This window comes from Dinoponera quadriceps, unplaced genomic scaffold (assembly GCF_001313825.1).
Source record: "Dinoponera quadriceps isolate SergipeBrazil2010 unplaced genomic scaffold, ASM131382v1 scaffold880, whole genome shotgun sequence".
In the NCBI taxonomy this organism is placed as follows: Eukaryota; Metazoa; Arthropoda; class Insecta; order Hymenoptera; family Formicidae; genus Dinoponera; species Dinoponera quadriceps.
Window position 1 is genome coordinate 112,526 of NW_014555113.1, and position 13,646 is coordinate 126,171.

Here is a 13,646-nt window from a genome sequence, read left to right on the forward strand (position 1 = left end):
AGAAAAATTACGAAAATCGCAAATTCGAAATTACAAGAAGCTGATTTCTCGGGATCGGAGAAGAGTTTCTCGCAACGTCGCGCGACTTCGCAATCGACGTTGCGTCGCGAATTCTCCGTTAATCAGTCCATCTATCTCTCCCTCTTTCTCTGTCTCTTTCTTTCTTTCTCTCCGTCTTTCTAGATATTAGTTCGTAATTACAAGGTAGACAGAGATAAACGGGACTTGGAGATAATCGCGGTCGAGCCTAACCGACGTTGATGAGACCGATCTTGAGAGTCTGTAGAGCTAGTTGAATGTGATGCGGACAAGTTGCAAGTGAGCCAACCGACGTAGATCTCTCCTCTCTCTCTCTCTCTCTCGCTTTTCTCTCACTCTCTTTTATTTCTCTCTTTTTTTTTCTTTTTTTCCCCCTTTTTCCCCCCTTTTTCTTTTACGTTTCGTCCACATACCGACGTGATACATGTATATTACGATGTAAGAATGAACTGTGAAGAATGGCTGTGTATCTCTCTGCTAAATGCTTTAGCAACGTATTTTATATGTCGTGCGTTTTGCGTTGTTCTCCCCCGCCGGCGTTTCGTTAATTCTCGGCAACGACGACGCAGGAAGATTACGATTTATTTCCGCGTTTCGATCGCATTCGCCACTTGTCCGTACGTCGCTTCATCGGACATATGCACAATGTTCCGCGACGAATGTACAAGTATTCAGGTTACGCGCGCTAAGGAAGAGATAATTTATATTTATTAAGAGAAAAGAAGTGTGCGAGAGAAAGAGATTTCTCCCGCGAACGGACGGACGTTTCAAGCATATTCATCGGTTCTTCGGCTGTACGAAGCATCGCGTTTAGTCTCGGTATGTAATCTTAGTTGAGAGAAGAATAAAAGAGAGAGATGTGTGTATGTAAAAGGAGAAAGGCAAGAGGAGGCGTGGAGGGAGGGGGAGGGGGGGGGAGTAATAAGGCGAAGGTGAAGAGAAGAACCGACCTGAATTATCTGTGTATAAGGTGGCGAAAGGGAGGCGAAGCAATTTCTGATTCTGATTCGCGCGACACTTCTGTGACGTAAATAAAGAGCTATATTATTCATCCGAAATGCACACACAACATCATAGAGAGCCGGAAAAAAAAACAATTTGATAGAAGTCATGTCAGTCTAATTATATTTCTTGTTATATTATATACATATATATTATATATATTATATCATATTTTCCAAAAACGAATTATATATAATTCAATAAAAAAGAAACCACTCTCGTTTGATAATTCGCCAGCTTCCGTTGATTTTATTCTTGTCCCGCAAGACGCGCGCTGTTGTTGCCGTTTTTACTTGTCCGTTAGGAGTGTTCTCACTCATCGTTTTTCATTTAACTTATATATTAACGAACAATAGTAGCAAATGGAATGTAATATTCCTGAAAAGTGGAGACTTCAAGCTTTAAAACGTTTCCCAAACCGTCTCGTTACCTTCATTTTTGACGAAGTTACGGTCTGTTGAGCTGCCCGTGTTTAACGTACGGGAAAATATGGCTGACCATTCGTTGAGTCGTACTACTTGACAAAGAGAAGAGGTGGCTGACCATATTGTTGAGGCCTACTACGGTTTCAATTACTCGTCGAAGAGATCAAGGCTTTTATGCAGGATTCACACTACCTCCGATGTTCACAACGTCCGACATCCAATAGGAGAATACGTTTTCTGGAGACAAACGTGTTGCTAACTAGGAACTTTCCAACTCCGGTTAAGTTAACCAACAGTTAACTGACGCTTAAACAACCAATCGCATTGATCAGTTTAGTTAATTGATCAATGCGATTGATGACATATATATATATATATATATATATATATATATATATATATATATATATATATATATATATATATATATATATATATATATATATATATATATATATATATATATATATATATATATATATATATATATATATATATATATATATATATATATATATATATATATATATATATATATATATATATATATATATATATATATATATATATATATATATATATATATATATATATATATATATATATATATATATATATATATATATATATATATATATATATATATATATATATATATATATATATATATATATATATATATATATATATATATATATATATATATATATATATATATATATATATATATATATATATATATATATATATATATATATATATATATATATATATATATATATATATATATATATATATATATATATATATATATATATATATATATATATATATATATATATATATATATATATATATATATATATATATATATATATATATATATATATATATATATATATATATATATATATATATATATATATATATATATATATATTCGTATGACATTGTAAAAATTAATTGAGCTTTATTGAGTGCTTTCTATTCAGTGACAAAAGTATCATTTTGGCTTCATTCCACATTCAGCGAGTAACAATGGATGGGATGATACTTGTGCAGACTTATATTACTAAATGGAAAATACCTGTTTTTAACAACATATCTAAAAAGTAGACTTTAGACTGGGAAACCGTAAAATACAATGTCGTTTCGTTACCATCGTTTCTGCGCGAATTACTTCGTCGGAATTTTTCAATTATTCATAAACGCGAGACGAGACAGCTGGAGAAGGCAGACAATATTATCTCACATGGTTATCAGATTTATTAAGTTTTCGTTATTTACACAGATTCGTTGTAAATTCTTTTGACAAGGGTCCAGAGGAACATTGCGGGAGCATCGGGAGCGTCGCGTTGCGTTACAAAGAAAAAAAGAAAAAAAAAGAAGGAATACTATACAGCCATTTTTCCGTCCCCAATGATCGCTATGAACCAATGCCATGGCGCGGCAAGAGAATAAACGCGCGACGCGTTCGCCGAGCGATTCCAAAACCCTCGACAGAAATTCCGGGGACCTCCGGAGCGTTCGAAGTTATTGCACTTTTCATGGGATAGCGCTAAAGCGGGAAGTGGACGTCGTCAGTTTACATTATCGTACCACGGAGTAATGCAAGAGGAAATAACACCTCGCCCCTGAGTAAACGTAAATGAGTACGCTCAAACGTAGATTCACGTAGATTCACATCGTCCCGAGGCTGCAACAATACACATGGCATGAGACACCCTAAGATATGTGTGTGTGTTTGGCAAAAGAATGTCATTGAAAAAGCAAAAGTCGTTAAAAAATAATTCGGTAGAAGAGAGGGACACGTACATGCGTGATCTGTCTAGCTTTTCAACACAGACGATATATAAATTTAGAAATATAAATATATATATTCAAAAATATGAAAATAAAGAGATATATATTCAAAAATCAAGGAAAACATTTATAATCACTAATTTTTAGCGGATTTTTCTCTCAGACCACGTGACCATCACAGCCTCCGGAATGACCGGTAAAATATTATTGCACCGCGAAAGCATGACGGCGCTCACGTAGCGTCGGCGTCGCGTCTCTCATTCGACGCACCGTGTCGGGTCCATCCGGAGCCGCTGTCGCACACATTCATTATCGTTCCCGGAAACGCTACACTCTCCGCCGGACAGCGGCGGCCCGGCGTATCAGCGCTTTAATGAGTTACCAAGTTACGTTACGCGCGTGTGTTGATTCCTCTTCGTAAATGTAAATTTTATGATCATGTACCCACCACCACGTTGGACCCACGTTACGCGACTGCGCGCAGTTGGCAGTAAGTTCCTCGTCTTTGTCAGTTATAATCTAAACGCTCCGCGACCGATATCGCTGTCGGTACGATATCGTCGGTGTCCTCCTCCTCCTCTTTACGGCGATTCACGCGTCCGACGAAGTCTCGAAGACTCGGGGAATCCTTTGAACTGAACCGCTCGGGAGACGTCTCGCCCGGCTGTTCCCGCGGAGGAGTCCGGCACACCGACATCGGAGAGCAGCACCTCGTTTCAATTAGGCTAATTAACATTAACACGTTCAAGCGTCGCGACGGATTACAGATCTGATTCTACGCTCCGGACCGAGCGGCGCGCCCGCTTGCTTCACATTCACACGAGCATCGCGACGTCGTAGACATTTAGTAGTCGGAGTGATTCGTAACGAGAGGGGGGAGGGGGGCTTCGGAATTTTCGCCTTTCATTCGCCAACGACTCGCTGTGATGTAAGATTGAGTGTGTGATGAGCATCTCTACGACGGCAATGGCCCATTCATACACATACGTACATACACACACATACACACACACACACGGTTTCACCAGTGGAAGCTCACCGGTGACCGACAACGCATTCTGTTGAATCTTGGTTGAGTTCTTTTTTTTTTTATCAATATTCGTCGTCTTTCTGTTTTATATCATGGATGCATTTCCGATCACGTATGGAAAAGTGGATTCTCGTCTTTGAAATGTCTCGTGACTCGATTTTGGACTCGTTGCGTTGAACTGAGACGTCTTACGTCCGGATTTTCAACATTATGTCGTCTGGGTTGGCAAGCGTCGTTGCTGACACAGCGAGTGTTACGCAAAATATAATTACGGAGTATAAATACTCCGCGATTTACTATTGTATTGTATTTATTCAACTACTATTTCCACTTAATGCCGCTCGACGCGTCTCGAAAAAGCGAACCAATGGTAGAGGACGGAAAGGCATTGCCGCGTTTTTCACCGCGTCGGAGCGAATTCCGTCGTCCGCATCATCCAAAGAGCCGAATTAACCGCACACACCGGCTGCAACGTGATCGGAAATACAAACGAAAATGCCGCCGCGCGCATGTTAAGTTGCGCGCAACGGTGAACTCGAAGCGTCGGAGAGGAATGCGAATCGGAGGGTGCCTTCGAGGCCAAGACACGAAAATACAAGACGGAAACGTGAACAGTTGCGCGCGGAGATGCCGCGCTGGCGGTAGGACGGGGGGGGCGGGGGGAAGGGTGATACGTCGCGATGTATCACTGGAGTATTTGATCGAGTCGGCAGTTGTCGACTTCAACTTAAATCGCTAGAGTGAGTTCACGCGGGGTAATGTTGGAATTGAATCATCGAGATGACCGCGGCTTGACGGTACTGTCGCGTGCTGTGTGTATGTGTGTGTATATGCGTGTGTATGTGTACGTGTGTGTGCGTATATGTTAGGTAGGACAGCGTATACCGGACTAGTGTACAGTATAGTAATATTACGTAGGTAGGTATATATATTAGAATGTGACGCAACTCGCGACGGAGTCGTGTCGATTCGCGTTAGACGTGCGCGCGATCGGAAGTAACGGTAAGGGTTTCGCTAAGGTTGCTACGCGACGCGGGCGCTGTGAACGAAGCGCCGATTCGAGAGCGATCGTTACCCCGAGCACGACTTCTCGTTCGCCAGCGGGACGGTTCGAGCGGAGGCCTAGCGGATTATTTTAACGGAGAGAAGAGAAGAACAGAGGGAGAGACAAAGAAGGAAACGAAAGATTCGCAACCCTGTTCCAGACAGGTCTCAATAATGCGTTCAAGCACCGATTTCTACAAGAATAGAATTTCTCCCCGCGAGAATGATCTCTCGGAAATTTTCGTATCTCCGCGCGCTCATTTCGTATCAAATCACTTATATTTTATACGATAAATATTGCACCAAAGAAGCGAACTATAAATGTTCGTGAAAACTTGCCTCGGAATTCGTTATCGAGACTGTCGTGACAGTTTCACGAGTCGAACGTTCTCGTACGAAGAAATACCCGCGTGTGAGGAGAAGAAGAAGAAGAGGCAGGAAAGCTCGGTATCGGGGGAACAACCGGCTTCTTCGGATACCTCGAAGCGTGTACCGGCGTTGCTGCAGAAGACACGTCGCGTATTGCTTAGAAGAGCGAATTTATGAAGAAGAAGAAGAAGAAGGGAGAGGAGGAGGAGATACAACAGGCAGTAGCATCGGCAGTTGAGCAAGAGATTCACATTTCGTTAACCACGCCCAGGTTGCATCTCGAGTCGGCGGTCGAACGGCGAGCGTGCCGGCTTGATTAATCATCATCGACCGATCGAGTCTCGCGACATACCGTCGAGATACCGCGGCGGAGCGAAAAATTCGAGGAGCGGAGGCGCGTACTTTCGCGGGGACAGGTCGCTCCGAGGAGCCGCGTGTTCGTTATCTCGATCTCGCGTAGACTTCGCGCCGAGCGGCCGAGCGCTCACCGGAGCGGGCTTAACTACTGTGGCTGTAGGCGGTGTTCGTGTAGGGTCCGCTGTAAATGGACGACCCTGTCGTGGAGACGCTCTTGTGTCGCCTCTTGGCGAGCAGCACCAGAATAGCAGCCACCACCGCGAGCATCAGTATCAGACCGGCGATGGCGATCCCGATGGCGAAGCTCCTCTGCGATATGCAAATGGTGTTCGGGTCGTCGATCGCCTGAAGTATTGCGAAAAAAGGAACGATGAAACGATTTACCTGACGTCATATCTTATACCTGATATTTTACAAGACACCGGTGAAATGTTCATCATGAACGGAATTATCCAATTTCGAAGGATTAATCGTTTTTACGAATAAAATATACAACGTCGACTATTTTTTTCAGACACCCACGCCCACGGTAAAAAATATTTTGTACTTGTGTCGGCTCATGTTATAATTTTTGTGTTTTCATTTGATATATATAAATCTGTTTAATATATTTAATATATAAAATTTATCGGAAAAATAAATCTTTTGCACCAACCGTCCAATATATTATAATAACTATGCCGATTAATACGAAAATGATTATTATAAGAATACTATCGATAGTATATAATCGCTAAAGGTTTCCTCACCCTTTCTCTGAATACGTCGTCGGTGAAGTCCGACTTGGAGCCAACGTCCGAAGCTTCGTTCACGTAGAGACCGCTGTAGACTTCGATCGTGGCCGGGGTACCGTCCAAGCCTTCGACACCCTTCACCTCGTCGTCATCGGCAGTGTCCCTGCGTCGTCTGACTATCGAGTTGCACAACGGCGGCTACAAACGGGGAATAGCAATGAATGCTCTTGGTAAATCCCCGAGAAACCGCCGCCGGAGTATTCCTTCTCAGGGTCAAGTGTTACGTAATACGCCTTCGTGCAACGTGTTATTAAGCAATAACGATGGGAATTACATGCGTCTCGATGCGATATTTCGGACGTTAGATTGCTATCGCTGGGTCATTAAAGGAAGATGAATAACAATGTACTTCATAATTCCCTCGTAAAGCCATTATTCCTCTCCCCTTTATCATCCTATATATATGTGTGCATGTGTGTGTATGTACATCTTATATATAAAACGCATGTATAGTCCCTGGCCATATTATTAGACGTACCTTAGTTTTTTACATTTCATTAACTTCCGAGGACTTTATAATACGGCTCATCTATCGATCGAATTATGTTTTAAGGAACGAATATTCTAAAATTCGATTATAAAAGGTATTTTTTTACGTCATTTCACTCGGCTGTTATAATGACCTTGAACGAGCATGAGCCCGCGCTAGTTGCCTAATTGCTGATAACAACGGCAATAGACGTGTTTTGAGTGTATGTATGTCAATTGAAGTTTCGTTTTATTTTTATTTACTTGTGACTTGAGACCGTCAAATTCCTTGCTTACTGACAGAAGAATAAATTATTGTGTGAAAAACATTGATATTATTTACAAAAATTATGAGTAAAACAAGTGATTTGACATCTTAGAAGGTTGCAGAGGTAGAAGCGCTGATTGACACCGAAATTATTCTAATGGAGTAAATAATAAAATCAGCATCTTTTCTTCCCCTCCCAATCTGTGTTCTATTGAAAAATCAACGTTGCGTCTAATAATACGGCCAGGTACTGTATAATAACGACGATGGTACCGTGTTAATGCATCCTCCGCCATGCTTGACGCACAGTCTAACGTTGCACTGGTAATACACGCTCGCCGTATACGGGAACTTGTGCGCCTGGAAGTTCACCCTGGCCTCTGTCTTGTCCTCGTTGTACGTGAACTGTCCCATGATCTCGCCGTCGATCGGGCAGCTGAAAAGGAATCGCGCGATTCGATCAACTTGTTCGTGAAGGGAAAAAAAGAAGAAGGAGAGAATCAATGGACCGAATAATTGTTCGTCTCTTCCGAGAGATAAGATCCCTTCCTCTTCCCTCCTCGCGATCTCCGCTCGCTTATTATCCAGTCGATCGTGATAAGCGGTGTATCATGATATATATATATATATGAACTCACCCCTCGTCGTTTATGAGCCGCTGCTCGCCCCAACCGAGACCGTCGCGCACCAGACAATCGGATATCCTCAAGCCGAACATTTCTTGCTTGTCAATGCTGATGACCAAGGTCAGGGGATCGCCGATCTTTACGTTCTCCGCCACGTGATGCTGCGTCGGATCGCCGCTAAAGATCTTCATCGTGCATCCCGGCATCGGAGCGGTCGCCTGTGGGAATGGTAAACAACGAGTTGGAAATATTTCCTCATGTATTTTCTTTCCTCTCTTTTCTCTCCTTCTTCTATTTTTCTTCTTTATATATCCGTTGTACGAAAAAAATATTTCATCTTAATTAAATAATGAATAGATAAGTAAATAAATAAATGTCAAAAATTATCCGTTCAATCGTAGACATTTGTCCCTCCTTTTTATTATCCCTTGTACGAGAAAACGATATTTCAGTCTTTCTTTTTATTAATACACAATAAAAAATATTTTATACTTGTGTTAAAATTCGTTCCTGATAAAGTTTTCGCGTTAAATTTTCAGCGTATCCGTGTGTCAATTTAACACATTGTATTTACGTTACCTCAATATTTTGTGTTGAGTTGATATTCAACATAAATGTTAAAATAACATTTTTTACTTCAATGTCGATTGATATATTATGGATATTATAATTTTATATTGATTTTTGACATAATATATGTTTACAACACATTTACTTTGTGTTAAATCAAACGAAAATTGGTATGGACCGTTCAGAATATTTTACTGTGAATATTTTACTGAATACTTACTTCGAACATTTTATTATGTAAAACATAAATAAGCGAAATAAATTTCACAATAAATGTTTCACTCGTCGACATTTTAATCGTCAGACCGGTGCATAAACGATACTTACGGGGATAATCCTCGCGAACCCGACGCGGTTTTTATGCTTTCGTACGGACGTTGTAATTGGCTGAATATCTCGTGAAAATTTCAAGAGAGATATTTTCCACACACGAGCGACCATGACGTTTTTATTACCTGCAACGGCAACGATTGCAGCATAGCCACGTGGGTCTGGTCGTTCGTTACGACTTTGTCGCGCGTCTGGTATCTGCATCTCACGTGAAAACCTCTGCCCTGGTTCGTGACCAGCTTCAGGTGTGGCTGCACCACTATAGTGTTGAAGTACTCGATACCGCCGTCGTCCTGCGAAACAAGAAAGACAATGGGGCATCGTGAGCGGATCGATTCCATTTAAATCCTGGGCGATGCGATCGCTGCGGAAATATCAAACGGATCCCTCTGAGATTACCTCAAAATAACCCGCCTCTCGTTTCATTTGTAGATCCCATATATAGCGAGTTTCGCAATTTATATCTCTGATTTGAGGAATTACTTGTGGCGAACTATCCTCGTGCTTAACTTAACTCAAGTAGGAGAGTAACGTTAGAGGACGTCGTACTGACATTTCCAGACCAAAATAGGAGTGATATATAGATAATACATAGATAATATATAGAAATGTACATGCGTATTTCCGATATATAACTAAATTCTGTTCGAGTCTCTATTTATCGACACCGTTCCCGACATTTCACTTTCGTTCTTAGCTGCTTCTTTCGTCCCCAATTGACTGCACATCCGAGAGCTTCGGTAATTCATTTCCTTTTGCTCTGGGATAACGATGAAAATTCAGATACACATTTCGCCCGGTGAGACGAACGCTCAACGATTCCAACGACCACGTTAACTTGTGTCCGGGTAAGGCGCTAAATTCAGGTGAAAGAATCGCGCCGGCCATTGTTCGGCCGCACACAGCTGACGCGTATCCGTGTTTCGGTGTCGAATGTCGCAACCCTCCTCGGAAGGCCCGTTTACTATCATTTCAGGGAGCAGGTATAGCGATCGCCAATGTGCGACCACGTTTCTCGGGGCCCTCTCGGCGTTGTTGCTGCAGCGGCAACAGTCCGCCGACGTCGTCGTCTCTGTCCTTGCACTCCGCCGGCAAAAACCGGACCGCTGCTTCAGCGCTCTGCTCCTTCTCTCCTCTCTCGCGCGCATCGAATCCGTCTCGCTCGGACGAGACACTCGGAAAGGGAATACCTGCACATAAATTTACATTCCCGCCGTTTCCTCCGCCGAGGATTCACTCCGAACGCGCGAGTTCTTCTGAGACACATTCTCGTTACGCGACGTGGAAGTCTCTTCTCCGAACAATTACGCATTCTCTCTCTCTCTCTCTCTTTCTTTCACTTACCCTCTTTCTTCCTTTTTCTTTCCTGTGTCTCCCTTTCTCTCTGATCCTTAATCGCTCTTCAATTATTCCCACCAAATTCTTGCCCGTCGTCGAACGATTCGTCGGTACTTAAGGCAATTGGTCCTTCAAACCGTTTTCTTAGAAATCCTTTGAACTTTTAGCTACCATTGATAGAAATACCGTCTACGTGTCTGCAAAGTTAGGAAACAACTGACCATTCGGAAGCCGAGATACTTCGCGACTGAAGATGACATATTTTATACCTTCTTGAGGTTAACACCATGTCCGATTTTTAACATCCTCTAAAACACATTTACGATTTTAACTCATGTTTTTCCTCGCACTTAACACAGACTTTCCTCCTATTCTCTCGCCGTGCCGTCGTCGGACATTCGAGCCATGAGCGGAAGCGACGAATTCGGATATTCGCCGGCGAGTTCCGATTTCAGTAGTCGTCCGACGGCGAACGACGATCATCATTAATACCGGCGATAATCGCTAATGAGGGTTGCCCGTGATCAAAGAGTTCGCTCGCCATTTCCGCGGACAATGAATGTAATCAGTCGGGTAATCATCGTACTTAGTGGCCGATCGCGTCCTCGGCGAGGGTGCTCGAGTGGAGCTCGCTCTCGTCGGCAATCAGTCGCGCCGACGATATTCGGTGAGTAATCCGATGATACGATAATATTAATTTCGCGCTCGGCAGTGCCGCGCGCGTGCATACGCCTGTAATGCGTAATCCACTGTTATCGTGCATGCACGCACACACTCACCCACATTCCCATATACACTTACGCACGGGCATATGAATCGCACCGACGCGATATATTTGCATATAAAATTACTCATCGTACTCCTTTCCTCGAAAAAGCTGGAATTTACGCCGAATATCGCGATCATCGGCCGTGTCGGCGATCTAACGCGGCGTAACGCCGAGTTAATGGGCTGTATTTAAACCGTAGAAACGCGCGTGTGACGACGTAAATTCCGCGCTTTATCCAGAGGTTCGCGAGGGGGTGGGAGAGGGGAGGAGCGGGCGATTATTAATAATTGGCAGAGAGCGCAATCCCGCTTCTCTCAAATCTTCGTCCTCCTCCACGGATAATACGGGGGCCGCGGGTTCGCCGAGAATGCTGAGATCCTCCGACGAATGGTGAGGGAGAGAGAAAGAAAGAGAGAGAGAGAGAGAGAGAGAGAGGGGGAGGGACCGCTGATGCTGCGGATTCCTAGACGAGCACCGGGTATATCGAGCAGGCAACGACCTTCGGCGGAGCCTCCTCTCGTTCGACCTCAGCAAGGATACTCGCAATCTGCGGTGCATCGGCCCCGCTGGAGCCCCGGTGAGATCCGCGCCGGCTTTACGTTTCACACCCACCTAGCAACCGGCCGAGGATATCTCGCGGCATTTACGGGGATACAACGACGGGGGAGGGCGTGGAGGGCCCCCGGTGTGTCTCCGGTTACAATCCTGGCCACCTTTCCTGGCCGTAACGTGGCGTACTGCACGAGGTCGATGCAGCAGGACACTGTCACGCGATACGAAGAGAGTCCTGCGGGCAAAAGGAGCAACGGACGCGACACCGGGCTCTTTCAGCACGCCGTGCTCTCTCCATCCGCCGCTGTCTTTCTCACCCTCCTCCCCCGCGCTTCGGGGCTTCGCATTTCCATATCTTTACGTCTCGGCAACGACCGGTCTCCTCCCCCTTCGAGAGGACCGTAAACCCGCCGGTTCTGCACCGGCCGCAAATTTTATTTGATCTTCGCTCTCTCTCCGGCATTAATTTTTCGCGACGATTTCATCCGTCGTACCCCTCGGTACCTTCCCGCGACGCGTAGCACCCGGCTCTCTCGGATCTTTCTTTCTCTCTCTTCATTATCGTCGGGATGATTCCCGACAAACTCCGATTAGGCTAATCAATGAATATCCGGTAGAATTGCCGACGTCAATTTCCAGCTGCGTAACCGTCGTGCGGTAATGAGCGGGAAATTGATTTCTATTAGCGAAACAGAGAAGACTCTCTCTCTCTCTCTCTCTCTCTCTCTCTCTCTCTCTCTCTCTCTATCTATCTATCTATCTATCTATCTATCTATCGATCTATTTATCTTTCTGATAGCAGAATTTTAAATAAGCAGAATAAAAAAATATATTATTTTAGTTTCGAGAAGCTCTCGAAATAAGCTACATGACTGTGCAATAAAAAAAAGGGACTTCCGTTGAAAAATTTAAAGATCACCTTCATGACCTTGACAACGCTATTCAAGGTTGCACTAACGCTGCTGTGTAATGCGTTAAAGCCCTACAACTTTTGTGCGGAACAATTTTTCGAAAATGCGTAGTTTCCGAAATAATTCGAGATTTCCACACTTTTTCGGTAAACCCTGAATATAGAATTCCTTCATTCGTGTGAGAAAATTTTATTCTTACATAAGACTATAAATTCTTGCTCGTGTATGAAAAACATGAGACTTTAATTGATACTAATGCTTCTGCCTGCGAATAAAGTTAAAAGAAACCACCCTCAGCCTTCGCGCGGTTTTTGTAACTGAAATCGTAAGGGAGACGACATGTCGCATTCCCCGATTCGACTCGGTCTGCGATCGGCTGCGGTCGCGCAATAAAAAACAGAGAGAGACGGGAGGGCTGGCATGAGATTCCTTCCGCTCGCGATGACTTCCACCGGCTCGACGGCACTTATATCCGTACGCGTCGCGCGAACCACGCGATTTTCCCCGGTGTGCCATTTCAGCGCGCCGGGGGAAGGAATTTCCATTTCATTTACATTCACGCTCGCGACCACTCTTCCTGGCTCGTATATATAAAGATATAGAAGATCTCGCGGCGGCATCCTGCCGGAGCGCCGGCTGTATTTTTGACGTTCAATCTCCTTCCCCTCCCCCTCCCCCCTCCCTCTACCATACGGTGCGCATCCTCCGCGGCTACCATCCCCGCGGAGAGATGCGATAAATTGCGTTCCCTCGGCGCGCTACCCGTTGCGAGGGATCGTTACTTCGTGATAGCACGCGCATTTCTCAGACGTAACGTGAGCGCGCACGTGTGTATTGTCGTAAAATTAGTCGTCGTTTTTTCCATGCCTTTTTTGCGCCGACCGGTGGTCGTCGACCGTTCCGATCAACGCCGACGTAATCCACGCGGACAGCGAGGGTGAGTGGGGGGGG

The 13,646-nt window shown here is 44.0% G+C and overlaps 1 protein-coding gene across 1 annotated transcript in view; it reads right to left on the minus strand.

Moving 5' to 3' along the window:
* Window positions 1-2,714: 2,714 nt before the first annotated feature.
* The window catches only part of LOC106742999, a 69,520-nt gene continuing 58,588 nt past the window's right edge, over window positions 2,715-13,646 (minus strand). The window contains exons 5-9 of the mRNA XM_014616423.1: window positions 9,251-9,418; window positions 8,238-8,443; window positions 7,873-8,035; window positions 6,819-7,001; window positions 2,715-6,414 (exon numbers count right to left, since the gene is read on the minus strand). Coding sequence (XP_014471909.1) covers window positions 6,211-6,414; window positions 6,819-7,001; window positions 7,873-8,035; window positions 8,238-8,443; window positions 9,251-9,418 — 924 coding nt within the window. The 3' untranslated portion in view covers window positions 2,715-6,210. The remainder of the gene's footprint in view (window positions 6,415-6,818; window positions 7,002-7,872; window positions 8,036-8,237; window positions 8,444-9,250; window positions 9,419-13,646) is intronic.